This window comes from Nerophis ophidion, linkage group LG14 (genome assembly GCF_033978795.1).
Source record: "Nerophis ophidion isolate RoL-2023_Sa linkage group LG14, RoL_Noph_v1.0, whole genome shotgun sequence".
Lineage (NCBI taxonomy): Eukaryota > Metazoa > Chordata > Actinopteri > Syngnathiformes > Syngnathidae > Nerophis > Nerophis ophidion.
In genome coordinates, this window is record NC_084624.1 from 49914755 (window position 1) to 49938110 (window position 23356).

General features: G+C 39.4%; 1 protein-coding gene across 4 annotated transcripts in view; it reads left to right on the plus strand.

Moving 5' to 3' along the window:
• Positions 1–3937: 3937 nt before the first annotated feature.
• The window catches only part of LOC133568806 (kelch-like protein 10), a 33490-nt gene continuing 14071 nt past the window's right edge, over positions 3938–23356 (plus strand). For 3 of the 4 annotated variants that reach the window (XM_061920957.1, XM_061920956.1, XM_061920954.1), the window contains exons 1-4: positions 3971–4108; positions 11668–12151; positions 21621–22232; positions 22307–22456. In XM_061920957.1, the coding sequence (XP_061776941.1) occupies positions 11738–12151; positions 21621–22232; positions 22307–22456 (1176 nt within the window). In that variant the 5' untranslated portion in view covers positions 3971–4108; positions 11668–11737. Of the gene's footprint in view, positions 4109–11667; positions 12152–21620; positions 22233–22306; positions 22457–23356 lie in introns of all 4 variants that reach the window. The other variant, XM_061920955.1, reaches the window with a different exon arrangement.

Consider the following 23356-nt stretch of genomic DNA (forward strand, 5'->3'; position numbering starts at 1 on the left):
ACTGTCCTTACTATTCCATTTTCCCTAGCCACTCAGGCAAATCATTTTGTCTAAAAATGCATTTTACAATCGATAACGTGACATGCAGCAAGTGCGCTCTTTCGGTCAAGTAGTGCACGAGGAATATATATATATATATATATATATATATATATATATATATATATCCATCCATTTTCTACCGCTTATTCCCTTTTGGGATGGCGGGGGGCGCTGGCGCCTATCTCAGCTACAATCGGGCGGAAGGCGGGGTACACCCTAGACAAGTCGCCACCTCATCGCAGGGCCAACACAGATAGACAGACAACATTCACACACTAGGGCCAATTTAGTGTTGCCAATCAACCTATCCCCAGGTGCATATATATATATATATATATATATATATATATATTTATATATATATATATATGTATATATATATGGATGTATGTATGTTTGTGTGTGTTTGTGTATATATGTGTGTGTTTGTATATATATATATATATATATGTATGTATGTATGTTTGTGTGTGTGTTTGTGTATATATGTGTGTGTGTTTGTATATATATGTGTGTTATGTGTGCGTGTATATATATATATATATATATATATACATGTGTGTATATATGTATGTATACATATAGATATATATAAAAAAAAAAATATATATATATATATATATATATATATATATTAGGGCTGTGAATCTTTGGGTGTCCCACGATTCGATTCAATATCGATTCTTGGGGTCACGATTCGATAATAGCCCAAACATAACCAAACTGTCAGTAGCACTTCTGACAGTGTAGAGACAAAGGAAATACAACACTTCTGTGTTTGGACACTACTTACTCTTGCTGCTTATTAGTGATCGTAATGATACAAAATGTGGATTGTGACGTTCATGCCTTGATCGTCAAAAGATGTTGTTGTTAATGTGACCTGTGACCTTCCTACCCAAATCTATGCTATTGATTATCCTTATATTACATGTTGTACTTTTGACTGGGTTGCGTCCGACCAGTCTTCCTCTCAGGGAATAAAACACTTGTCAATCCCAAGTTCTTTCGGATGACATATATGTTGAGTAAGAAGGCCCACCAAGCAATACTACCAAGTTTTACTAAAGCTTTAGGAGACCAGTCCTTACAAATCAGGTAACTACATCATCAAGAAGCGGTCTAAAAATCAAACAGAAAGTGTTGTCTTATTTTGTACGAAAACAGGCTCCTCACGCCCAGACAGAAATACGGTCTTTTTGTTCAAAACTGATAATGTCTGTGAGTGGGGGTGTAGTCAGCGCTGCTTGCAGGAGGAAAAGTCACCGCCGCTGTCCATGTAATTGAGGTCGAGCGCCATCGGGCAGGATGTGCTGACGGCGAGACACAGCTGGCAGGTGATTAGATTCCACAGGTGGTACGGGTTAACTTAATCATCAATTGTCTTTAACAGTAAGTGGCCAGGAGCAGAGGGGAAGAGAAGTTACGGACGCGACTAAAAAGTCAAGTTCTGGGAGAAGAAAACTGTTGATAAAACATATGATCATTAAAACTTTGTTAAAACCTGCAAACTTGGATCCTGTGAAGTGTCCGTCATTGGGACCGCTAGTAAGTGACTTCCAGTCTCCTCCACAAAAAAGGGAGTACATTTGTGACAGACCCTTGCTGTTGTGCGGGTTCCATTGACCACCAAAGAGGGACATGACGTCGAGCAGTTTGTGACTTGTGTTCATTTTTCCAAATAAACCTTAGTGCAGGTCGGGTCGCTTTTCCGCTCTTTCCTTCTCCACTGCTCGCTCTCCGGTCCGCTATTCAGTCGACCGCGTCTTTGTCTGCCTCTTGCTCTCCATCTCTCGCGCGCTGCATGTGCTGCGGGCTCTTCAACTACTTCTGCCCCGTTCTCTCCTCCTTCTCCCCTTTTTTACATCGAGAGGAGATATGTTAATCGTGTCCAGGTGTGCGATCCACACACCTGATCTCATTTGTGGCGTCGCTCCCGGCACGCCCCGCCTCGCCGTTCGCTCGCCATCCCCGCCTCTTCGCCGCCATCTTGGGCCGGGCTCCAGCGTGCCCTGCCTGTCTGTCGGACCTTCGGCTCCGCCTCTCCACAACATTATACTCCCAATAGACCTTCTGGCGCCTTCAAGGTGAAGAACAGAGTTTACTAGAGGATATAAGACACAAGCACGAGAATATACGCTACATAGGAAAATACAACCTGCTTTAAACATGATTATGGATTAAAAAGAACACTTAAAAATATGCAATTGTCATAACTGGGAACACATTTTCTGGGCTCACACACGCTGGAAAAATATGTATCTCCTTCTAATTTCAGGTGTGATTAATTAAGTGAGTCTAAATTCACAAGTTTTATTGTAGGTGACACTACAAATGTACAGAATAAACCACATTATGTTAGTACATCAGTTGAGGAAAATGAGTAAATTACATTAATAACATCCTGTAATGTGATTTTGATGCTTAGAGTGTCCGCCCTGAGATCGGTAGGTTGTGAGTTCAAACCCCGGCTGAGTCATACCAAAGACTATAAAAATGGGACCCATGACCTCCGTGCTTGGTACTCAGCATCAAGGGTTGGAATTGGGGGTTAAATCATCAAAATAATTCCCGGGCGCGGCACCTCTGCCGCTCACTGCTCCCTTCACCATCCCGGGGGGTGATCAAGAGGATGGGTCAAATGCAGAGGACAAATTTTACCACACCTAGTGTATGTGTGACAATCATTGGTACTTTAACTTTAACTGAACACCAAAAGGATATATATTAATCATCTCCCAATAGAACAGTAAAAACAAGTAAAATTAGCTAACTTCCATGAACTCCAAAATACCTTAAAATAAGTATATTCTCACTATTAACAAGTGCACTTTTCTTGGTAGAAAACAAAATGTAACCTTTTTGCTGTCACGCCTATGAATCTTGTTTTGTTTTTGTCATGTTTGGTCATGTTTTTTTGGACACTCAGTTCTGTTTTTGCACTTCCTGGTTTGTTTTCGTCTCCATGCCAACTCATTGATTTTCACCTTGCCCTCAAGTCACGCCCCTGTCTTCAGCCCTCACACCTGTTAGTAATGATCACAGTTATTATTTAAACCAGAGTTACCAGGTAGCAGTGTTAATTTTGTTGACGAAAAATTTGCGTCATAGTTATCGTCAACCACCTTTTTTTTACTGACTAAAACGAGACAATAACTAAATAAAAAATAATTTACGTGGACTTTGGACTTGTGAAAACACTCGATCACTATGGCAGGGCATCTGTCGCTTCATCCTGGACAATATTTATGACAAATTTGTGCTTTACTTTAAAGATGTGATTTTTGGTTTTACACTGTATGAACAAAAATTTGAAAAGGAATTCTACCTTTGCAACCTCATTATTTTATTAGCTAAGTTTTATATTCATAAATGTAAGTTTCTTAATACCCGTCCTATCTTTTGTGCCTTTAAAAAAGATCTGGAACTTTACATTAAAACACTCTCTACCTCTAACAACAAAAAAGCTGTGAAAACGATGATGCTGTGTTCCAAATTTAAGTTGTTTGATGCATTTTGTTTATTATTTATATATATATGTTTGTATTCTTTTTTTATTATTTTGAACTTACAACCCCCTGGCGCTGTTTTGTACTGTTTTCATTATGTTTTATAATGTTGTATATTGTTGTTCGTCTTACTGTTTGTAATTGTTGAAATTTATAAATAAACCCTTATAAAAAAATAAAAAATAAAAAAAAAAGACGAAGACGAGGTGTATTGACATATTCGTCAACGAATAAAAACGAGACCAAAATGTCTGCCAGAGACGAGATCCAATCGGAACTCATTTCGTTAAGAAAAGGCGGGAGGAGTTGGGAAGAGAACCAATCAGAGCGACGTGATAAGGAAGTTACGTAAACGTAGCTTGCGTTTGAGACTGACCCGGGAATGAGCTGCAGAAGACAACATGTCAGCACCGGGGAGGAAGAGGAGAGAGGACATATGGGGACATTTTATATTTGACGTCAGAGATAACAAGACGCAGTGTAAGAAATGCAGCTCGAAAAACACAACAAACTTGAAGCGACATTTACAGTCGAATCACCCCGAAATCCACACACAGGTAAGCATTTTCCACAACATACAAACTCACTCGACGTAATCCCGTTTATTACACGGTTTACTCGTGAAATACTAAATTTGAGACATGATTTTCATCAAAATACGACTTGTATCGGTGATTTTTCCGCTGTTTTGCTTTGACTTTCAGAAATTGAAGGGAAAGTTTACGTATTGTCCTTTAGTCCAGTGGTCCCCAAACACCGAATTTTTTTATAATTTTTTTTTTTTTTTAATGTATTTTTATTTTTTATTAAATCAACATAAAAACACACAATATACACTTACAATTAGTGCACCAACCACAAAAACCTCCCTTTTTCATGACAAAGAAGAAAAAAAAAAAAAAAAAAGGACCCCCCCCAGGCCGCGGGAAAAATTATTAAGCGTTGACCGGTCCACGGATAAAAAAAAAAAGGTTCGGGACCACTGCTTTAGTCGACTAGATCTACTGTAGTTTTCGTTCAATCAATCAATGTTTACTTATATAGCCCTAAATCACTAGTGTCTCAAAGGGCTGCACAAACCACTACGACATCCTCGGTAGGCCCACATAAGGGCAAGGAAAACTCACACCCAGTGGGACGTCGGTGACAATGATGACTATGAGAACCTTAGAGAGGAGGAAAGCAATGGATGTCGAGCGGGTCTAACATGATACTGTGAAAGTTCAATCCACAATGGATCCAACACAGTCGCGAGAGTCCAGTCCAAAGCGGATCCAACACAGCAGCGAGAGTCCCGTTCACAGAGGAGCCAGCAGGAAACCATCCCAAGCGGAGGCGGATCAGCAGCGCAGAGATGTCCCCAGCCGATACACAGGCAAGCAGTACATGGCCACCGGATTGGACCGGACCCCCTCCACAGGGGAGAGTGGGACATAGAAGAAAAATAAAAGAAACAGCAGATCAACTGGTCTAAAAAGGGAGTCTATTTAAAGGCTAGAGTATACAAATGAGTTTTAAGGTGAGACTTAAATGCTTCTACTGAGGTAGCATCTCGAACTGTTACCGGGAGGGCATTCCAGAGTACTGGAGCCCGAACGGAAAACGCTCTATAGCCCGCAGACTTTTTTTGGGCTTTGGGAATCACTAACAAGCCGGAGTCCTTTGAACGCAGATTTCTTGCCGGGACATATGGTACAATACAATTCGTTGACTATAATCTTATGATATTTCGTCAACTAAAACTAGACTAAAACTAAAACAATTTAAATAACTAAATTATGACTAAAACAAAGACATGCACCTGGGGATAGGTTGATTGGCAACACTAAATTGGCCCTAGTGTGTGAATGTTGTCTGTTTATCTGTGTTGGCCCTGCGATGAGGTGGCAACTTATCCAGGGTGTACCCCGCCTTCTGCCCGATTGTAGCTGAGATAGGCGCCAGCGACCCCAAAAGGGAATAAGCGGTAGAAAATGGATGGGATGGATGGATGACTAAAACTAAATTACATTTTAGTCGAAAGACTATGACTCAAACTAAATCAAATTTTGCTGTCAAAATTAACACTGCCAGGTAGTTGGCCTGGCAACTTCAATTTTCCCACATTTCCTGTACCTACACATCCCGTATTAACTGCTTCATGCCTTGCTGTTCATTTGTGTCCACGCCAAGTAAGTTTTGTATTCATGCCTCAGTGCAAGTATTTTCTTTTCATGTTTGTAGTTTGCAGCATTTATGCTAGTCTTGTTTTTTCATTAGCCAAGTTTGTTTCCCGCCCTCGTGCGCGCCTTTCTTTGCTTTGTGCCTTTGTAGTTTGTTTGTGTTAGTAGTATAATAAAATGTACTCACGTTCACGTCTGGCTCGTTCGTAATTCCTTCTGCGTCGAAGAAACAACCCTAGTCCAAGTCCTTGTGTGACATTTGCTCAGTATGTTGAAAAATATTATTAAATTCGTAAATGCTAGTGCCATTATCTTGACATAATGATATGCGCTTCACATGACATTTCTTAAAACCAGCAAACTTATACTAAAAAATATTGTTCTTAATGGAAAGGCAACAAGGGAACCGCTTGTTATTCTCTGAGTTTTCCAGCCGTTCAGACGAATCATATGGTCTAAAAATGCATTTTTCCATTGACAACATGACATCGTCACGCCAAGTGCGTGCTCTTTCAGTCAATTAGTGCGCATACCTGTATATACAGCCAGGCCAAATTTTTTAAAATTGTAATTCTGAGGAATTTATCCGAATGTGCATGAACTATTTCTGTTCAAAATTGTTTGAAATGTTAAATGTTTAAATATTAACTGTACTGTGCCAACTGTACAACTATATGAGTACATCTTTTCTATTGTTTCGTTGAAAATAAAACAGCAAAGTCCATTTGGCTGTCATCTCTTTTAATTATGAGACCCAATTGTGTCAAAATCATGATTTTTTTTTTCCATGCTTGAAATAAAAACGTATTACCGTATTTTTCGGAGTATAAATCGCTCCGGAGTATAAGCCGCACCTGCCAAAAATGCATGATAAAGGACAAAAATATATATAAGTCGCACTGGAGTATAAGTCGCATTTTTTGTGGAATTTTTTTTTATAAAACCCAACACCAAGCATAGACATTTGAAAGGCAATTTAAAATAAATAAAGAATAGTGAACAACAGGCTGAATAAGTGTACGTTATATGAGGCATAAATAATCAATCAATCAATCAATCAATGTTTACTTATATAGCCCTAAATCACTAGTGTCTCAAAGGGCTGCACAAACCACCACGACATCCTCGGTAGGCCCACATAAGGGCAAGGAAAACTCACACCCAGTGGGACATCGGTGACAATAATGACCCAGTGGGACGTCGGTGACAATGATGACTATGAGAACCTTGGAGAGGAGGAAAGCAATGGATGTCGAGCGGGTCTAACATGATACTGTGAAAGTTCAATCCACAATGGATCCAACACAGTCGCGAGAGTCCAGTCCAAAGCGGATCCAACACAGCAGCGAGAGTCCCGTTCACAGCGGAGCCAGCAGGAAACCATCCCAAGCGGAGGCGGATCAGCAGCGCAGAGATGTCCCCAGCCGATACACAGGCAAGCAGTACATGGCCACCGGATCGGACCGGACCCCCTCCACAGGGGAGAGTGGGACATAGAAGAAAAAGAAAAGAAACAGCAGATCAACTGGTCTAAAAAGGGAGTCTATTTAAAGGCTAGAGTATACAAATGAGTTTTAAGGTGAGACTTAAATGCTTCTACTGAGGTGGCATCTCGAACTGTTACCGGGAGGGCATTCCAGAGTACTGGAGCCCGAACGGAAAACGCTCTATAGCCCGCAGACTTTTTTTGGGCTTTGGGAATCACTAACAAGCCGGAGTCCTTTGAACGCAGATTTCTTGCCGGGACATATGGTACAATACAATCGGCAAGATAGGATGGAGCTAGACCGTGTAGTATTTTATACGTAAGTAGTAAAACCTTAAAGTCACATCTTAAGTGCACAGGAAGCCAGTGCAGGTGAGCCAGTACAGGCGTAATGTGATCAAACTTTCTTGTTCTTGTCAAAAGTCTAGCAGCCGCATTTTGTACCAACTGTAATCTTTTAATGCTAGACATGGGGAGACCCGAAAATAATACGTTACAGTAGTCGAGGCGAGACGTAACAAACGCATGGATAATGAAATAACCAACTGAGAAGGTGCCTGGTATGTTAACCTAACATATTATGGTAAGAGTCATTCAAATAACTATAACATATAGAACATGCTATATGTTTACCAAACAATCTGTCACTCCTAATCGCTAAATCCCATTAAATCTTATACGTCTAGTTTTACGCGAAAGAGCTAAATAATATTATTTGATATTTTACGGTAATGTGTTAATACTTTCACACATAAGTCGCCCCTGATTATAAGTCGCACCAAACTATGCAAAAAAACTGCGACTTATAGTCCGAAAAATACGGTACTTTAAAAAAGTAGTTTTACACTTGTGAGTGTTGATGACACAGCTTTGCAACAGTTGATATTCTAGTTTCAAGCATGTTTTACACAATATAGGTCATCAAATCTCAGCTACAAGCTCTAATATCTCACTGAGATCATTTAGGACCAAAACGCTTAAAACAAGTAAAAGTCTCTAACAGAAAATCTGCTTAGTGAGAAGAATTATCTTATCAGACAGAAAATAAACAAATATCACCCTTATTTGAGATATTTAAAGGCCTACTGAAACCCACTACTACCCACCACCCAGTCTGATAGTTTATATATCAATGATGAAATATTAACATTGCAACACATGCCAATATGGCCTTTTTAGTTTACTAAATTGCAATTTTAAATTTCCCGCGGAGTTTCTTGTTGAAAACATCGCGGAATGATGACGCGTGTTTGTAACGTCCCGGGTTGTAGCGGACCTATTAGCCCAGCACCACTTACAGCTAAAAGTCGTCTCTTTTCATCGCATAATTACACAGTAATTTGAACATCTGTGTTGCTGAATCTTTTGCAATTTGTTCAATTAATAATGGAGACGTCAAAAAAGAAAGCTGTTGGTGGAAAGCCGTGAATTGCAGCTGCCTTTAGCAACCGAAACACAGCCGGTGTTTCTCTGTTTGTTGTGAAGCTTTAACACAGAGCGGTCAAGCGAACATGTTTCTCTACGTCAACCGGCAAGATTTTGGATGGGAAAATTGTGATATTAAGTCGGCTCTTACCGGAGACTTCATTGGATTATGGGACCTCCTCCTGTAGCTGTCAAAAAGGCAGCTGTGATCTTGGCTCCTCGGCTTCTCTCAGAGACACTGGCGTTCACCGCAGCCAGCCGACTTTCAGGTATGACAGTATGACCGCTCGTCGGGACCCAGGATGGACCGCTCGCCTGTGTATCGGTTGGGGACATCTCTACGATGCTGATCCGACTCCGCTTGGGAGGGTTTCCTGTGGACGCGACTCTCGTTGCTGTCTTGGATCCGCTTTGAACTGAACTCTCGCGGCTGTGTTGGAGCCACTATGGATTGAACTTTTACAGTATCATGTTAGACCCGCTCGACATCAATTGCTTTCGCTCCCCTAGAGGGGGGGGGGGGGGGGGGGTTGCCCACATTTGAGGTCCTCTCCAAGGTTTTCATAGTCATCATTGTCACTAGCGTCCCACTGGGTGTGAATTCTCCTTGCCCACTGGGTGTGAGTTTTCCTTGCCCTTAAGTGGGTTCTTCCGAGGATGTCGTAGTGGTTTGTACAGTCCTTTGAGACATTTGTGATTTAGGGCAATATAAATAAACATTGATTGATTGATTTATTGATATAATCTCACTAAAATGCTATTAACACAATAAGCAGATAAGGGATTTTCCAGAATTATCCTAGTAAATGTGTCTAATTACATCTGAAACGCACCCACTGCCTGGAGCCGTCGCTTTTTCTTTTATTTAATTTTAATTTTTTTTAATTTTTAGTGCCTCACTCTAACTTTCCTCATCCACGAATATTTCATCCTCGCTCAAATTAATGGGGAAATCGTCGCTTTCTCGGTCCGAATAGCTCTTGCTGCTGGAGGCTATGATTATAAACAATGTGAGGATGTGAGGAGCTCCACAACCCGTGACGTCATGCGCACATCGTCTGCTACTTCCGGTAAAGGCAAGGCTTTTTTATTAGTGACCAAAAGTTGCGAACTTTATTATGGATGTTCTCTACTAAATCCTTTCAGCAAAAATATGGCGATATCGCGAAATGGTCAAGTATGACACATAGAATGGACCTGCTGTCCCCGTTTAAATAAGAAAATCTCATTTCAGTAGGCCTTTAATCTTAGTTAGATTTCAGTTTTTGCAGTGTATTTATAAACAAGTTCAAAACACGGCAACCTGCGAAATTTGTAACTTTAGAAAAACATTTAAAAAAATAAAAATAAATTTGCTTAAAATAGGCAGACTTGGCAGCACTGATTTTCAGTGTTTACAAGAATTGGAAAAGCGATACTCGGGTTTACGAGAATAAAAAGCGAACCTAGTGATGTTATCTTTAATTCTAAAGCGATCGCGCTTTGATGACGCCGATGATGTAGCCCCTGATGGCAAGATGGCTTTTGACACAGAATGATGTAATCGCAGGAGCGCCCTCCCCTTCCTCCCTCCCCTATGTTATTGTGACTCCTGCTTACACTTTAGGCTTCTGCCTAAAGTGTTAAGAAATGGCAACAAATTCAAGATGAGTTACGATGGTCAGTTTTCATACAAGTCTGGCTTTGTGTACAATGAACTACGCCTATCAGGAGAACTCACCGACGCCGTCATCATAGTGGAAAAAGTTGAATTTCACGTCCATAAGGTTATCCTTTACAATTGCAGCCCATACTTTGGGTGAGTATAGATTCCCTGCCGGCTTTTAAAGGCCTACTGAAACCCACTACTACCGATCACGCAGTCTGATAGTTTATATATCAATGATAAAATATTAACATTGCAACACATGCCAATACTGCCGGTTTAGTTTACTAAATTGCAATTTTAAATTTCGCGCTTAAGCTACCATGCTAACACGTCGCGGTTTGATGACGCGTGCGCGTGACGTCACGCATTGTAGAGGAAATTTTGGTCCAGCTCTGTCGTCTCTTTTCATCGCATAATTCTACAGTATTATGGACATCTGTGTTGCTGAATATTTTGCAATTTGTTCAATGAATAATGGAGACGTCAAAGAAGAAAGATGTAGGTGGGAAGCGGTGTATTGCGGCCGCCTTTAGCAACACAAACACAGCCAGTATTTCTTTGTTTACATTACTGAAAGATGAACATGTCAAACGGCAGGCTTCGGTGAGAAAATTGTGGAAATAAGTCGGCTCTTACCGTAGACATGAGCGGAGCTTGCGTCATTCCTCGTGCACCTGTCGAAGTGGCAGCTGCTGTCTTGCCTCCTCCGACCGGCTGCCCCCGAACGTGGGATGCTTCACCGTCGAGGAGGGGGAAAAAAAGCTCAGCCTGGCCCCAACGGCTTCCTTCGCTTTGCCTCGTCGAGAAACGTGGCTTCCCTCAGAGACACTGGCGGTCACCACACCTGTGGCCACACCCCTCCGACTTTCAGGTACCATATAATCTCACTAAAACACTAGTAACACAATAAGCAGATACAAGAATTATTACCCTAGTAAATGTGTCTAATAACATCTGAATCGCTCCCACTGCCCTCGCCTTTTTTTTTCTTTTTTCTAGCCCTTCACTCTAACTTTCCACATCCCCAAATCTTTCATCCTCGCTCAAATTAATTGGGAAATCGTCGCTTTCTCGATCCGAATCGCTCTCGCTGCTGGTGGCCATGATTATAAACAATATGAGGATGTGAGGCGCTCCACAACCGGTGATGTCACGCGCACATCGTCTGCTACTTCCGGTACAGGCAAGGCTTCTTTATTAGCGACCAAAAGTTGCAAACTTTACGTCGATGTCCTTTACTAAACCCTTTCAGCAAAAATATGGCAATATCGCGAAATGATCAAGTATGACACATAGAATGGACCTGCTATCCCCGTTTAAATAAGAAAATCAAATTTCAGTAGGCCTTTAATGATGTTGAACTCATGTTCTGTGTTTCTGTGTCCTGGTGTTCAGGGCCTTCTTTCTGCGGTGGTCAACCCCGGACCAGAAGGTCTATGTCATCCATGGCCTGAGCGCTCGCTTAATGCAGCTCTTCATTGATTTTGCATACACCGGCTCTGTGTCAGTGACAGAGGACAACGTACAAGACTTGTTGATAGCCGCTGATAAGTTCAGCGTGAGAGGCATTGTTCAAACCTGCTGCACGTTTCTAACAGAGCAGCTCTGCCCGGAGAACTGCATCGGCATCTGGCAGTTAACGAAGAACTGTTACGCCCCGGAGCTTCAGCTCCAGGCCTTTGAATATATGCTTTATCGCTTTGAGGAGGTCGCGACCACTGATGAGCTGCAGCAACTCTCTTTGCAGGACTTATGTGACATCCTCGACAGAGACGACCTGATCGTGAAAAAGGAAAACACCATTTATGAGGCCATCCTCCACTGGATTGCACACGCTCCAGGAGAGCGCAGCGGACACATTGCAGTGCTCTTGGAGAAAGTAAGCTAACTGTCTTTCTGAAACACTTATGCATCATTTATACTCTTATGAAGTCAAGAAGGACTCAGTGAGTCTGACGTGAAGTGTACCACCTTGGAGGAAAATGTACTTTAAAAAAAAAATGTTGACTATTATCCACAATCTTTACAAGCCACAAACACATATTTTCCTCTTCTCATCGTTCTGAATAGTAAAAATCTGCTAGCAGGAGGTGGCTAACAATAGAAAAGAATAGAGTTCTATTGCCATTATTACAGTGAACAGGTTCAAAGAACAACGGAATTTGAGCATATATTTTATATATATATATATATATATATATATATATATATGTTTGTATGTATGTGTGTGTGTATACACAAACATATATATATATACGTATGTGTATATATACATATTATATATATATATATGTATGTGTATATATACATATTATATATATGCGTATACATATAAATATATACATATATATGTGTATATATACATATATACATATATATATACACACACACTTATATAAGTGTGTGTGTATATATATATGTATATTTACACATATATATGTATGTATATATATATATATATATGTATATATGTATACATATATATCTAAATATACATTTATATATATTTATATATATGTATACACACATACACACACACACACACACATATAAATGTATACTCATACATATGTATATACTAGGGCTGCGAATCTTTGGGTGTCCCACGATTCGATTCAATATCGGTTCTTGGGGTCGAGATTCGATAATATATCAATTTTTTTTCGATACAATGCGATTCTCGATTCAAAAACGATATTTTTCCGATTCAAAAAAATTCTGTATTCCTTCAATACATAGGATTTCAGCAGGATCTACCCCAGTCTGCTGACATGCTAGCAAAGTACTAGAATTGAAAATAAAAAATTCTATAATTGTAAAGGACAATGTTTTATCAACTGATTGCAATAATGTAAATTTGTTTTAACTAGTAAACGAACCAAAAATATGACTTATTTTATCTTTGTGAAAACATTGGACACGGTGTGTTGTCAAGCTTATGAGATGCGATGCAAGTGTAAGCCACTCTGACACTATTGTCCTTTTTTTTTATTTTTATAAATGTCTAATGATAATGTCAATGAGGGATTTTTAATCACTGCTATGCTGAAATTATAGCTAATATTGATACTGTTGTTGATAATATTCATGTTTGTTTCACTACTTTTGGTTTGTTATGTGTCGTGTTTGTGTCTCCTCTCAATTGCTCTGTTTATTGCAGTTCTGAGTGTTGCTGGGTCGGGTTTGGTTTTGGAATTGGATTGCATTGTTATGGTATTGCTGTGTATTGGTTGTTGGATTGATTAAAAAAAATATATATATATAAAAATAATTATTTGAAAAAAATTGAATCGATTTTTTCCCGAAACCCCGAGTATATATATATACACATTCATATGTATATATATATATATATATATATATATATATATATATATATATATATATATATATATGTATATATATATATATGTATATATATATGTATGTATATGTATATATGTATATATATATGTATGTATATGTATATATGTATATATATGTATGTATATGTATATGTATGTATGTATATATATGTATGTATATGTATATATGTATATGTATATGTATGTATATATATGTATATATATATATATATATATATGTATATATATATATATATATATATATATATATATACACACACACATACATACATATACCTGTATATTAGGGGTGTGGGAAAAATTGATTTGAATAGGAATCCAATCGAATACCTTGTGCGATTCAGAATCGATTCTCTTTTTTATTTTTATTTTTTTTGTTGTAATTTTTTTTTTTTTAATCAATCCAACAATGCACTACACAGCAATACCATAACAATGCAATCCAATTCAAAAACCAAACCTGACCCAGCAACACTCAGAATTGCAATAAACAGAGCAATTGAGAGGAGACACAAACACGACACATAACAAACCAAAAGTAGTGAAACAAAAATGAATATTATCAACAACAGTATCAATATTAGTTATAATTTCAGCATAGCAGTGATTAAAAATCCCTCATTGACATTATCATTAGACATTTATAAAAAATAAAAAATAAAAGAACAATAGTGTCACCGTGGCTTACACTTGCATCGCATCTCATAAGCTTGACAACACACTGTGTCCAATGTTTTCACAAAGATAATGTAAGTCATATTTTTGGTTCATTTAATACTTAAAACAAATTTACATTATTGCAATCAGTTGATAAAACATTGTCCTTTACAATTATAAAAACATTTTTTTTAAATCTACTACTCTGCTAGCATGTCAGCAGACTGGGGTAGATCCTGCTGAAATCCTATGTATTGAATGAATACAGAATCGTTTTGAACGTTTTTAACTCCGAAAAAGACGTTGGGTTGAAGGTAAAGTAAAATACTTAATGTCTATTTAAGTCCTCCTTGTAGTAATGAAAAAACAAAACGCCGAACCCAAACTATCCCCTGGCAGAGAACCAAAAATGCTGTCCTCTCTCTCTGTGTAGTCATCCTTTTACTGGCGCCGTGCATCAGCTGCCAACCCAGTGGCGTCGCCAGACAGATTTCACTGGGGCACATGCCCCAGTGTTGAGCTGCAGTGCCCCAGTAAAAATTTCACCAATAAAAAAAAAAACGCTTCAGAGTTTTAAGTCTACATAACATAGACAACAGCGCACATACTACTTAGTATGGTGATTGATTGCTACTGTATTCACTCCACGTAACAATGAGCACATGGCTAATTAATATGGTAATTTATTCACGTGTGGATCGAGACTTCAGTTGAGAGAGAGAGAGAGTGGATGAGAATCACTGCATGAGGTAGGTAACGTTAGCCAACAACAATTTGTTAATTATATTATTTTGATTTTGATTTGACTCAAACTGTAACTCCTAGATGGATTTAAGAAAGTAATTCGCCCGCAGCAGAGAAGAAGCAGCGAGGAATGAGAGATGTAAGTGAAGTCCTAGCTAGCTAGGCAACATCATTGTCTTAAGTTGATGCTAAGTTAGCTAACGTTATTCCTTGTATCAAGACAAACATATTCATTTGCTGTACGAGCTGTCGGGGGAATTTCCAATGAACATGAAACATAATGTTGGTTATTGTCTGCTGGTTCTGCATCAATGATGATTTGGAGTAAGCATGTGTGAGTTGAGTGCTTCTCAAATGCTTTATCTTCAGGAAGAAAAACATTTTTCCATATCATCAAGTCGTGAGCCAAATTTTTAAATCATTCAAGTTTATTTCACAGAAAAATAGCACAGTAGACTTGTCTTGTTAATCGGTGCGACTTTGACTAAAATAATCTTGATTTGTCACCAGGAAAATGGCTACAGCTAAAGCATCTGGTTTTGTTTCCAGAAAAAATACTAACATTTCTGTATTTGTTACCAGAAAGATGGCTGAAAATATCGGGTTTTGTTGCCCCAATTAGATTTTGAAAAAAATATATTTCCATGTCTGTCCTGAGTCCTCCTCCAACTTGTTAGTCGGTTTGCCTTTTGCTAAAATACTCACTAATAGTCATAAGAAAAATGGCTAAAAATATCTGGTTTTGTTGCCACATTTTGATTTTTTTCTCCCTAAACTTTTTTCTTTTTCATGCACACGTCTGACTGTGACTCACTGAAAATGACACAATCCACTTTTATGTCACGACCCAGCAGTTGGGAACCACTGGTCAACTGTATAACAGTTACTGTAATATTTCCATGTCTGTCCAGAGTGATTGACCACTTTGCAAAAATGAAAAGGAGACGTTACAGTTTACTTCTCAGAAAATGATTCCCTGAGCAGACACACAACAGTTGTTCATTTATTCTACTACTGTGGCTTTATTGTTTTGTGTATATTTTATAGTTTTGTGTATCTCAAATAGGATTAGCCACATTGCCATAAATGGACATTAAATAATATAAAAGAACCCAGAGATGTAGGGGTGCTTTATTTTTTTGTTTTACTTTTATAGATGTTAAATTTGCAGATGATTACTGCAATAAATATTTCAAAAAGATTCATTGCTCTTCCTTTTTGCTTTTACCAGTAGCAGTTTAGAAGTCTGGAGTAAAAAAGTGCACAAGTAGGCCAAATGCATTAGTTAATTTCAGGTGGTTAATCAAATATCCATACAACATAATCTGATATGATTTCATAGCTTAAAGCACTATTTAGGTATTTTTTATGATAAATAAGTGCTAAAAATGTTTTTGCTTGCACGCTTTGCACGCTCACATGAATTATTTGTGCCCCAGGTGTGCCCCAGTACAGTATTAGGTCTAGTGACGCCCCTGTGCCAACCTAAATAATGTTTATTTCACTGAACAATTAAAAAATGTGAATATATGCAAAATTATAGGAAATTAAAATATTTATCATACGTGGTCAATGTGATTTCTGCTCCTGAACCGCAGCGCACAGACGTCACCTTTATCTTCACACAGGATTGTAAACTCTCATCTGAGGCGTGTGCGATGTTTGTTTTTGATAAAGTTCATGTTGGAGAACACCTGCTCAGATGCATATGTGGATCCAAAGATCGACAGGACTCCATACTGCATACTTTTTCATGCTCACATAAAAGTCGGGGATAACGCACGTTCCAAGTTTCGAACACAAGTTTGTCTGGTTTGGGGAGGTTTTTAATATCACACCATTTGTGAAACTGAGCAAGAACGGCCTTCTGGTGCGAAACATCTTCAAGGTCCGCCAAGGGCGTCACTAGACCTAATACTTTACTGGGGCACACCTGGGGCACAAAAATTTCATGTGAGCGTGCAAAGTGCGCAAGCAAAAACATTTTTAGCACTTATTTATCATAAAAAATACATAAATAGTGCTTTAAACTATGAAATCATATCAGATTATGTTGTATGGATCTTTGATTAACCACCGGAAATTAACTAATGCATTTGACCTACTTGTGCACTTTTTTACTCCAGACTTCTAAACTGCTACTGGTAAAAGCAAAAAGAAGGAGCAATGAATTTTATATTGCAGTAATCATCTGCAAATTTAACATCTACAAAAGTAAAACAAAAAATAAAGCACCCCTACATCTCTGGGTTCTTTTATATTATTTAATTTCCATGTATGGCAATGTGGCTAATCCTATTTCAGATACACAAAACTATAAATATACACAAAACAATAAAGCCACAGTAGTAGAATAAATGAACAACTGTTGTGTGTCTGTTCAGGGAATCATTTTCTGAGAAGAAAACTGTAACGTCTTGTGTTCATTTTTGCAAAGTGGTCAATCACTCTGGACAGACATGGAAATATTACAGTAACTGTTATACAGTTGACCAGTGGTTCCCAACAGCTGGGTCGTGACATAAAAGTGGATTGTGTGTCATTTTCAGTGAGTCGCAGTCAGATGTGTGCATGAAAAAAATAAAAGTTTAGGGAGAAAAAAATCAAATTGTGGCAACAAAACCAGATATTTTTAGCCATTTTTCTAGTGACTATTAGTGAGTATTTTAGCAAAAGGCAAACCGACTAACAAGTTGGAGGAGGATTCAGGACAGACATGGAAATATATTTTTTTTAAATCTAAATTGGGCAACAAAACCCGATATTTTCAGCCATCTTTCTGAAAACAAATACAGAAATGTTATTATTTTTTCTGGAAACAAAACCAGATGCTTTAGCTGTAGACATTTTTCTGGTGACAAATCAAGATTATTTTAGTCAAAGTCACACCGATTAACAAGACAAGTCTACTGTGCTATTTTTCTGTGAAATAAACTTGAATGATTTAAAAATTTGGCTCACGACTCGATGATATGGAAAAATGTTTTTCTTCCTGAAGATAAACCATTTGAGAAGCACTCAACTCACACATGCTTACTCCAAATCATCATTGATGCAGAACCAGCAGACAATAACCAACATTATGTTTCATGTTCATTGGAAATTCCCCCGACAGCTCGTACAGCAAATGAATGTTTGTCTTGATACAAGGAATAACGTTAGCTAACTTAGCATCAACTTAAGACAATGATGTTGCCTAGCTACCTAGGACTTCACTTACATCTCTCATTCCTCGCTGCTTCTTCCCTGCTGCGGGCGAATAACTTTCTTAAATCCATCTAGGAGTTACAGTTTGAGTCAAAGCAAAATAATCTAATTAACAAATTGTTGTTGGCTAACGTTACCTACCTCACGCAGTGATTCTCATCCTCTCTCTCTCTCTCAACTGAAGTCTCGATCCACACGTGAATAAATTACCATATTAATTAGCCATGTGCTCATTGTTACGTGGAGTGAATACAGTAGAAATCAATTACCATACTAAGTAGTATGTGCGCTGCTGTCTGTTATGTAGACTTAAAACTCTGAAGCGTTATTTTCTATTGGTGAAATTTTTACTGGGGCACGTGCCCCAGTGAAATCTGTCTGGCGACACCCCTGATACGTGGTCAATGAGATTTCTGCTCCTGAACCGCAGCGCACAGCGTGTCCACATCGGGGCTGTATAACGTCACCTTTATCTTCACACAGGATTGTAAACTCTCATCTGAGGCGTGTGAGATGTTTGTTTTTGATAAAGTTCAGGTTGGAGAACACCTGCTCACATGGTGTCACACGTTGAACTGGACACCAAATCTGTTATCTGTTTCTTTGTCAGTTAGTGGGAAGCCTGGCATTGCATGCTATTAACTAGTGTGTTGTACTCTGGTGTGTAACTTGACATTGCAACTCTGAGTGAGTCTTGCAGATGTGCATCAGTGAGGCGTGTTCTGTGTTTGTTCTCGATGAAGTTCATGTCAGAAAAGGCTGATTCACAAAGTTGAACCAAACAGGCTTGCAACCTTCATAGCTGCTGCGCATACAACACTGTACTTTTCTGTGTCAACAAGGCACCAAAAGTTTGGTTGGGCCTGGTGGGCTTTAAATTTGAATTTGTCAGGAAAGAAGAGGAAGGAATTTAAAAGGTAAAAATGTATATGTGTTTAAAAATCCTAAAATAATTTTTAAGGTTGTATTTTTTCTCTAAAATTGTCTTTCTGAAAGTTATAAGAAGCAAAGTAAAAAAATAAATTAATTTATTCAAACAAGTGAAGACGAAGTCTTTAAAATATTTTCTTGGATTTTCAAATTCTATTTGAGTTTTGTCTCTCTTAAAATTAAAAATGTCGAGCAAAGCGAGACCAGCTTGCTAGTAAATAAAAAAAAATAAAAAAATAGAGGCAGCTCACTGGTAAGTGCTGCTATTTGAGCTATTTTTAGAACAGGCCAGCGGGCTACTTATCTGGTCCTTACGGGCTACTTGGTGCCCGCGGGCACCGCGTGGGGGACCCCTGATCTAGAGATTTATGAATGAATGAATGATCTTTATTGTCATTGTGCATGTACAGGTACAGGTCCAACAAAATTTAGGTTGCTTCCCTGAGGTGCTTTGCATTTTAAAAAAAAGAAGAAACCACACAATATACAGAAACAACACAATACACACAATATGCAATATGGCTTAAGACCACTCTAAGAGGCAATGTAAAAGAACGAGACAATAAAAAGTATGAAGTGACTAGTAAAACTGACTAGAGAGGAGTAATGCTGATTCCCAGTGTGCTGAGGGCGTGGGAGTCAGTATTTCCTCCCTCCTATGCTGTGCAGGCTTTTTATTGTGGATTAAATATGTAAATAAATATGGTAAACATTGTCCAGTTGGCATGTAACCACTGATTGCACAGTCCCGGATCGTGATTGACTTGAAAAATGATACAAATAATAATACTGAATAATGACATATTTTTTTGACCAAAATCCTATGGGGACTGAGTGGAGACCTAAATGTATATTTTTATACATATATTGTATTGGTTTTTAAAATTAAAAAAAATATCAAAATAGGCCTTGCCTGCTTTGATTTTTCAGTGTGCGGCCCTCAGTGGAAAAAGTTTGGACACCCCTGCTTTAAGAGAAGAGTCTATTAGTTTGTTGAAAAAGTAGCAAGCACTTTATCAATCAATCAATCAATGTTTACTTATATAGCCCTAAATCACTAGTGTCTCAAAGGGCTGCACAAACCACCACGACCTCCTCGGTAGGCCCACATAAGGGCAAGGAAAACTCACACCCAGTGGGACATCGGTGACAATAATGACCCAGTGGGACGTCGGTGACAATGATGACTATGAGAACCTTAGAGAGGAGGAAAGCAATGGATGTCGAGCGGATCTAACATGATACTGTGAAAGTTCAATCCACAATGGATACAACACAGTCGCGAGAGTCCAGTCCAAAGCGGATCCAACACAGCAGCGAGAGTCCCGTTCACAGCGGAGCCAGCAGGAAACCATCCCAAGCGTAGGCGGACCAGCAGCGCAGAGATGTCCCCAGCCGATACACAGGCGAGCAGTACATGGCCACCGGATCGGACCGGACCCCCTCCACACGGGAGAGTGGGACATAGAAGAAAAAGAAAAGAAACGGCAGATCAACTGGTCTAAAAACGGAGTCTATTTAAAGGCTAGAGTATACAAATGAGTTTTAAGGTGAGACTTAAATGCTTCTACTGAGGTGGCATCGCGAACTGTTACCGGGAGGGCATTCCAGAGTACTGGAGCCCGAACGGAAAATGCTCTATAGCCCGCAGACTTTTTTTGGGCTTTGGGAATCACTAATAAGCCGGAGTCCTTTGAACGCAGATTTCTTGCCGGGACATATGGTACAATACAATCGGCAAGATAAGATGGAGCTAGACCATGTAGTATTTTATACGTAAGTAGTAAAACCTTAAAGTCACATCTTAAGTGCACAGGAAGTCAGTGCAGGTGAGCCAGTACAGGCGTAATGTGATCAAACTTTCTTGTTCTTGTCAAAAGTCTAGCAGCCGCATTTTGTACCAACCGTAATCTTTTAATGCTAGACATGGGGAGACCCGAAAATAATACGTTACAGTAGTCGAGGCGAGACGTAACAAACGCATGGATAATGATCTCAGCGTCTTTAGTGGACAGAATGGAGCGAATTTTAGCGATGTTACGGAGATGAAAGAAGGCCGTTTTAGTAACGCTTTTAATGTGTGCCTCAAAGGAGAGAGTTGGGTCGAAGATAATACCCAGATTCTTTACCGTGTCGCCTTGTTTAATTGTTTGGTTGTCAAATGTTAGAGTTGTATTATTAAATAGAGTTCGGTGTCTAGCAGGACCGATAATCAGCATTTCCGTTTTTTTGGCGTTGAGTTGCAAAAAGTTAGCGGACATCCATTGTTTAATTTCATTAAGACACGCCTCCAGCTGACTACAATCCGGCGTGTTGGTCAGCTTTAGGGGCATGTAGAGTTGGGTGTCATCAGCATAACAGTGAAAGCTAATACCGTATTTGCGTATGATGTCACCTGACATATACCCAACATTTGTGTCACAATTTCTTCTTGGAACTGTGTAGGTGCGTCTAGCTCTGACGAGTCAAGAGTTCATCGCCATCAACGTGTTGACCAATCACCTGGTGCTCAACTGCGGCAAATGCCTGGACATGGTTACGTTTGCCACCCGCGTGATTAACCACATGACAGCAAATTGTGTGTCGGGATATTGCAACATCATCGCCCGTCCTCGCCTCCCCTCTACCATCCTGATGGCGATCGGTGGTAGGAACGGGCGCAATCCAGCACACCGCATCGAAGCCTACGATGTGCACGCCAACTGTTGGGGCTACCTGGTCGACAGTATGGATCAGCCCCGTTCTTACTGCGGCGCCGCCTTTCTTAATGACTGCATATACTGCCTGGGTGGCTTTGATGGTGCGGAACATTACAACACCGTCAGCCGCTTTGACCTGAGCACACGCACCTGGCAGGAAGTGGCGCCCATGCACCATCGCCGCTGCTACTTGAGTGTCACTGTGCTAGATGGTTGCATCTACGCGATTGGAGGTCATGATGGACGAGTACGACTAAAGACTGCGGAGTACTACACACCTGAGACCAACCAGTGGACTCTTATTGCTAGTATGCACGAACTGAGGAGTGACGCCAGTTGCACGGCCCTCAAGAACAAGGTAGGTGGAGCTATGATATGTGTTTCTATTTTGCCAACCTACTTTAATCTGCCAGTAAAATTTCTTGGTTCCAGGTTTACATTTGCGGTGGTTTTAACGGAAATGAGTTCTTACAAACAGCAGAATATTACAGCCCAGAAACCAACGAGTGGACAATGATAACGCCAATGAGCAGCCGTCGCAGTGGCATTGGAGTCATCGGGTTTGCTGACCACATTTATGCAGTAAGTAACACAATTTGTTACCTCTAAAACACAGCTGCATCTCCCTTAGCTCGTTTTCCGCCGGGAGTGTCTGTATGCAGCCTCCCGTTGGCGGTGTGGTGGGCCAGGTCCTGGGACATACTTGCCAACCCTCCTGGATTTTCCGGGAGACTCTATAAATTCAGCGCCTCTCCCGAAAACCTCCCGGGACAATTTTTTTTTCCAAAAATCTCCCGCAATTTAGGCGGAACTGGAGGCCACGCTCCCTCCAGCTCCATGCAGACCTGAGTGAGAACGGCCTGTTTTCACGTCCGCTTTCCCACAATATAAGCAGCGTGTCTGCCCAATGACGTTATAACTGCAGACTGATCGAGGGCGAGTTCTTGGTTTCTTATGTGGGTTTATTGTTAGGCAGTTTCATTAACGTCCTCCCAGCGCGGTAACAACACACAACAACAGCAGTCACGTTTTCGTCTACCGTAAAGCAGTTTGTCTGCCGTAAACAGCAATGTTGTGACACACTTAAACAGGACAATACTGCAATCTACTATACATGCATATGGTTAGAAAAATAGTGACAGAGAATAGACCAAGGATGGACAATTCAACCCTTAACTCAACAATGAGTAGATGAGTTTTATGTGTGTGTATATGTGTAAATAAATTAACACTGAAATTCAAGTATTTATTTTTTATATATATATATATATATATATATATATATACACACACATATATATATATATAAACATATACATATATATATTAGGGGTGTTTGAAAAATCAATTTGAATACGAATCGAGTCGAATGCGTTGTACGATTCAGAATCGATTCTCATTTTTAAAAAATCGATTTAAAAAAACAAAACAATTTATTTTATTTTATTATTATTATTTTTTTATCAATCCAACAAAACAATA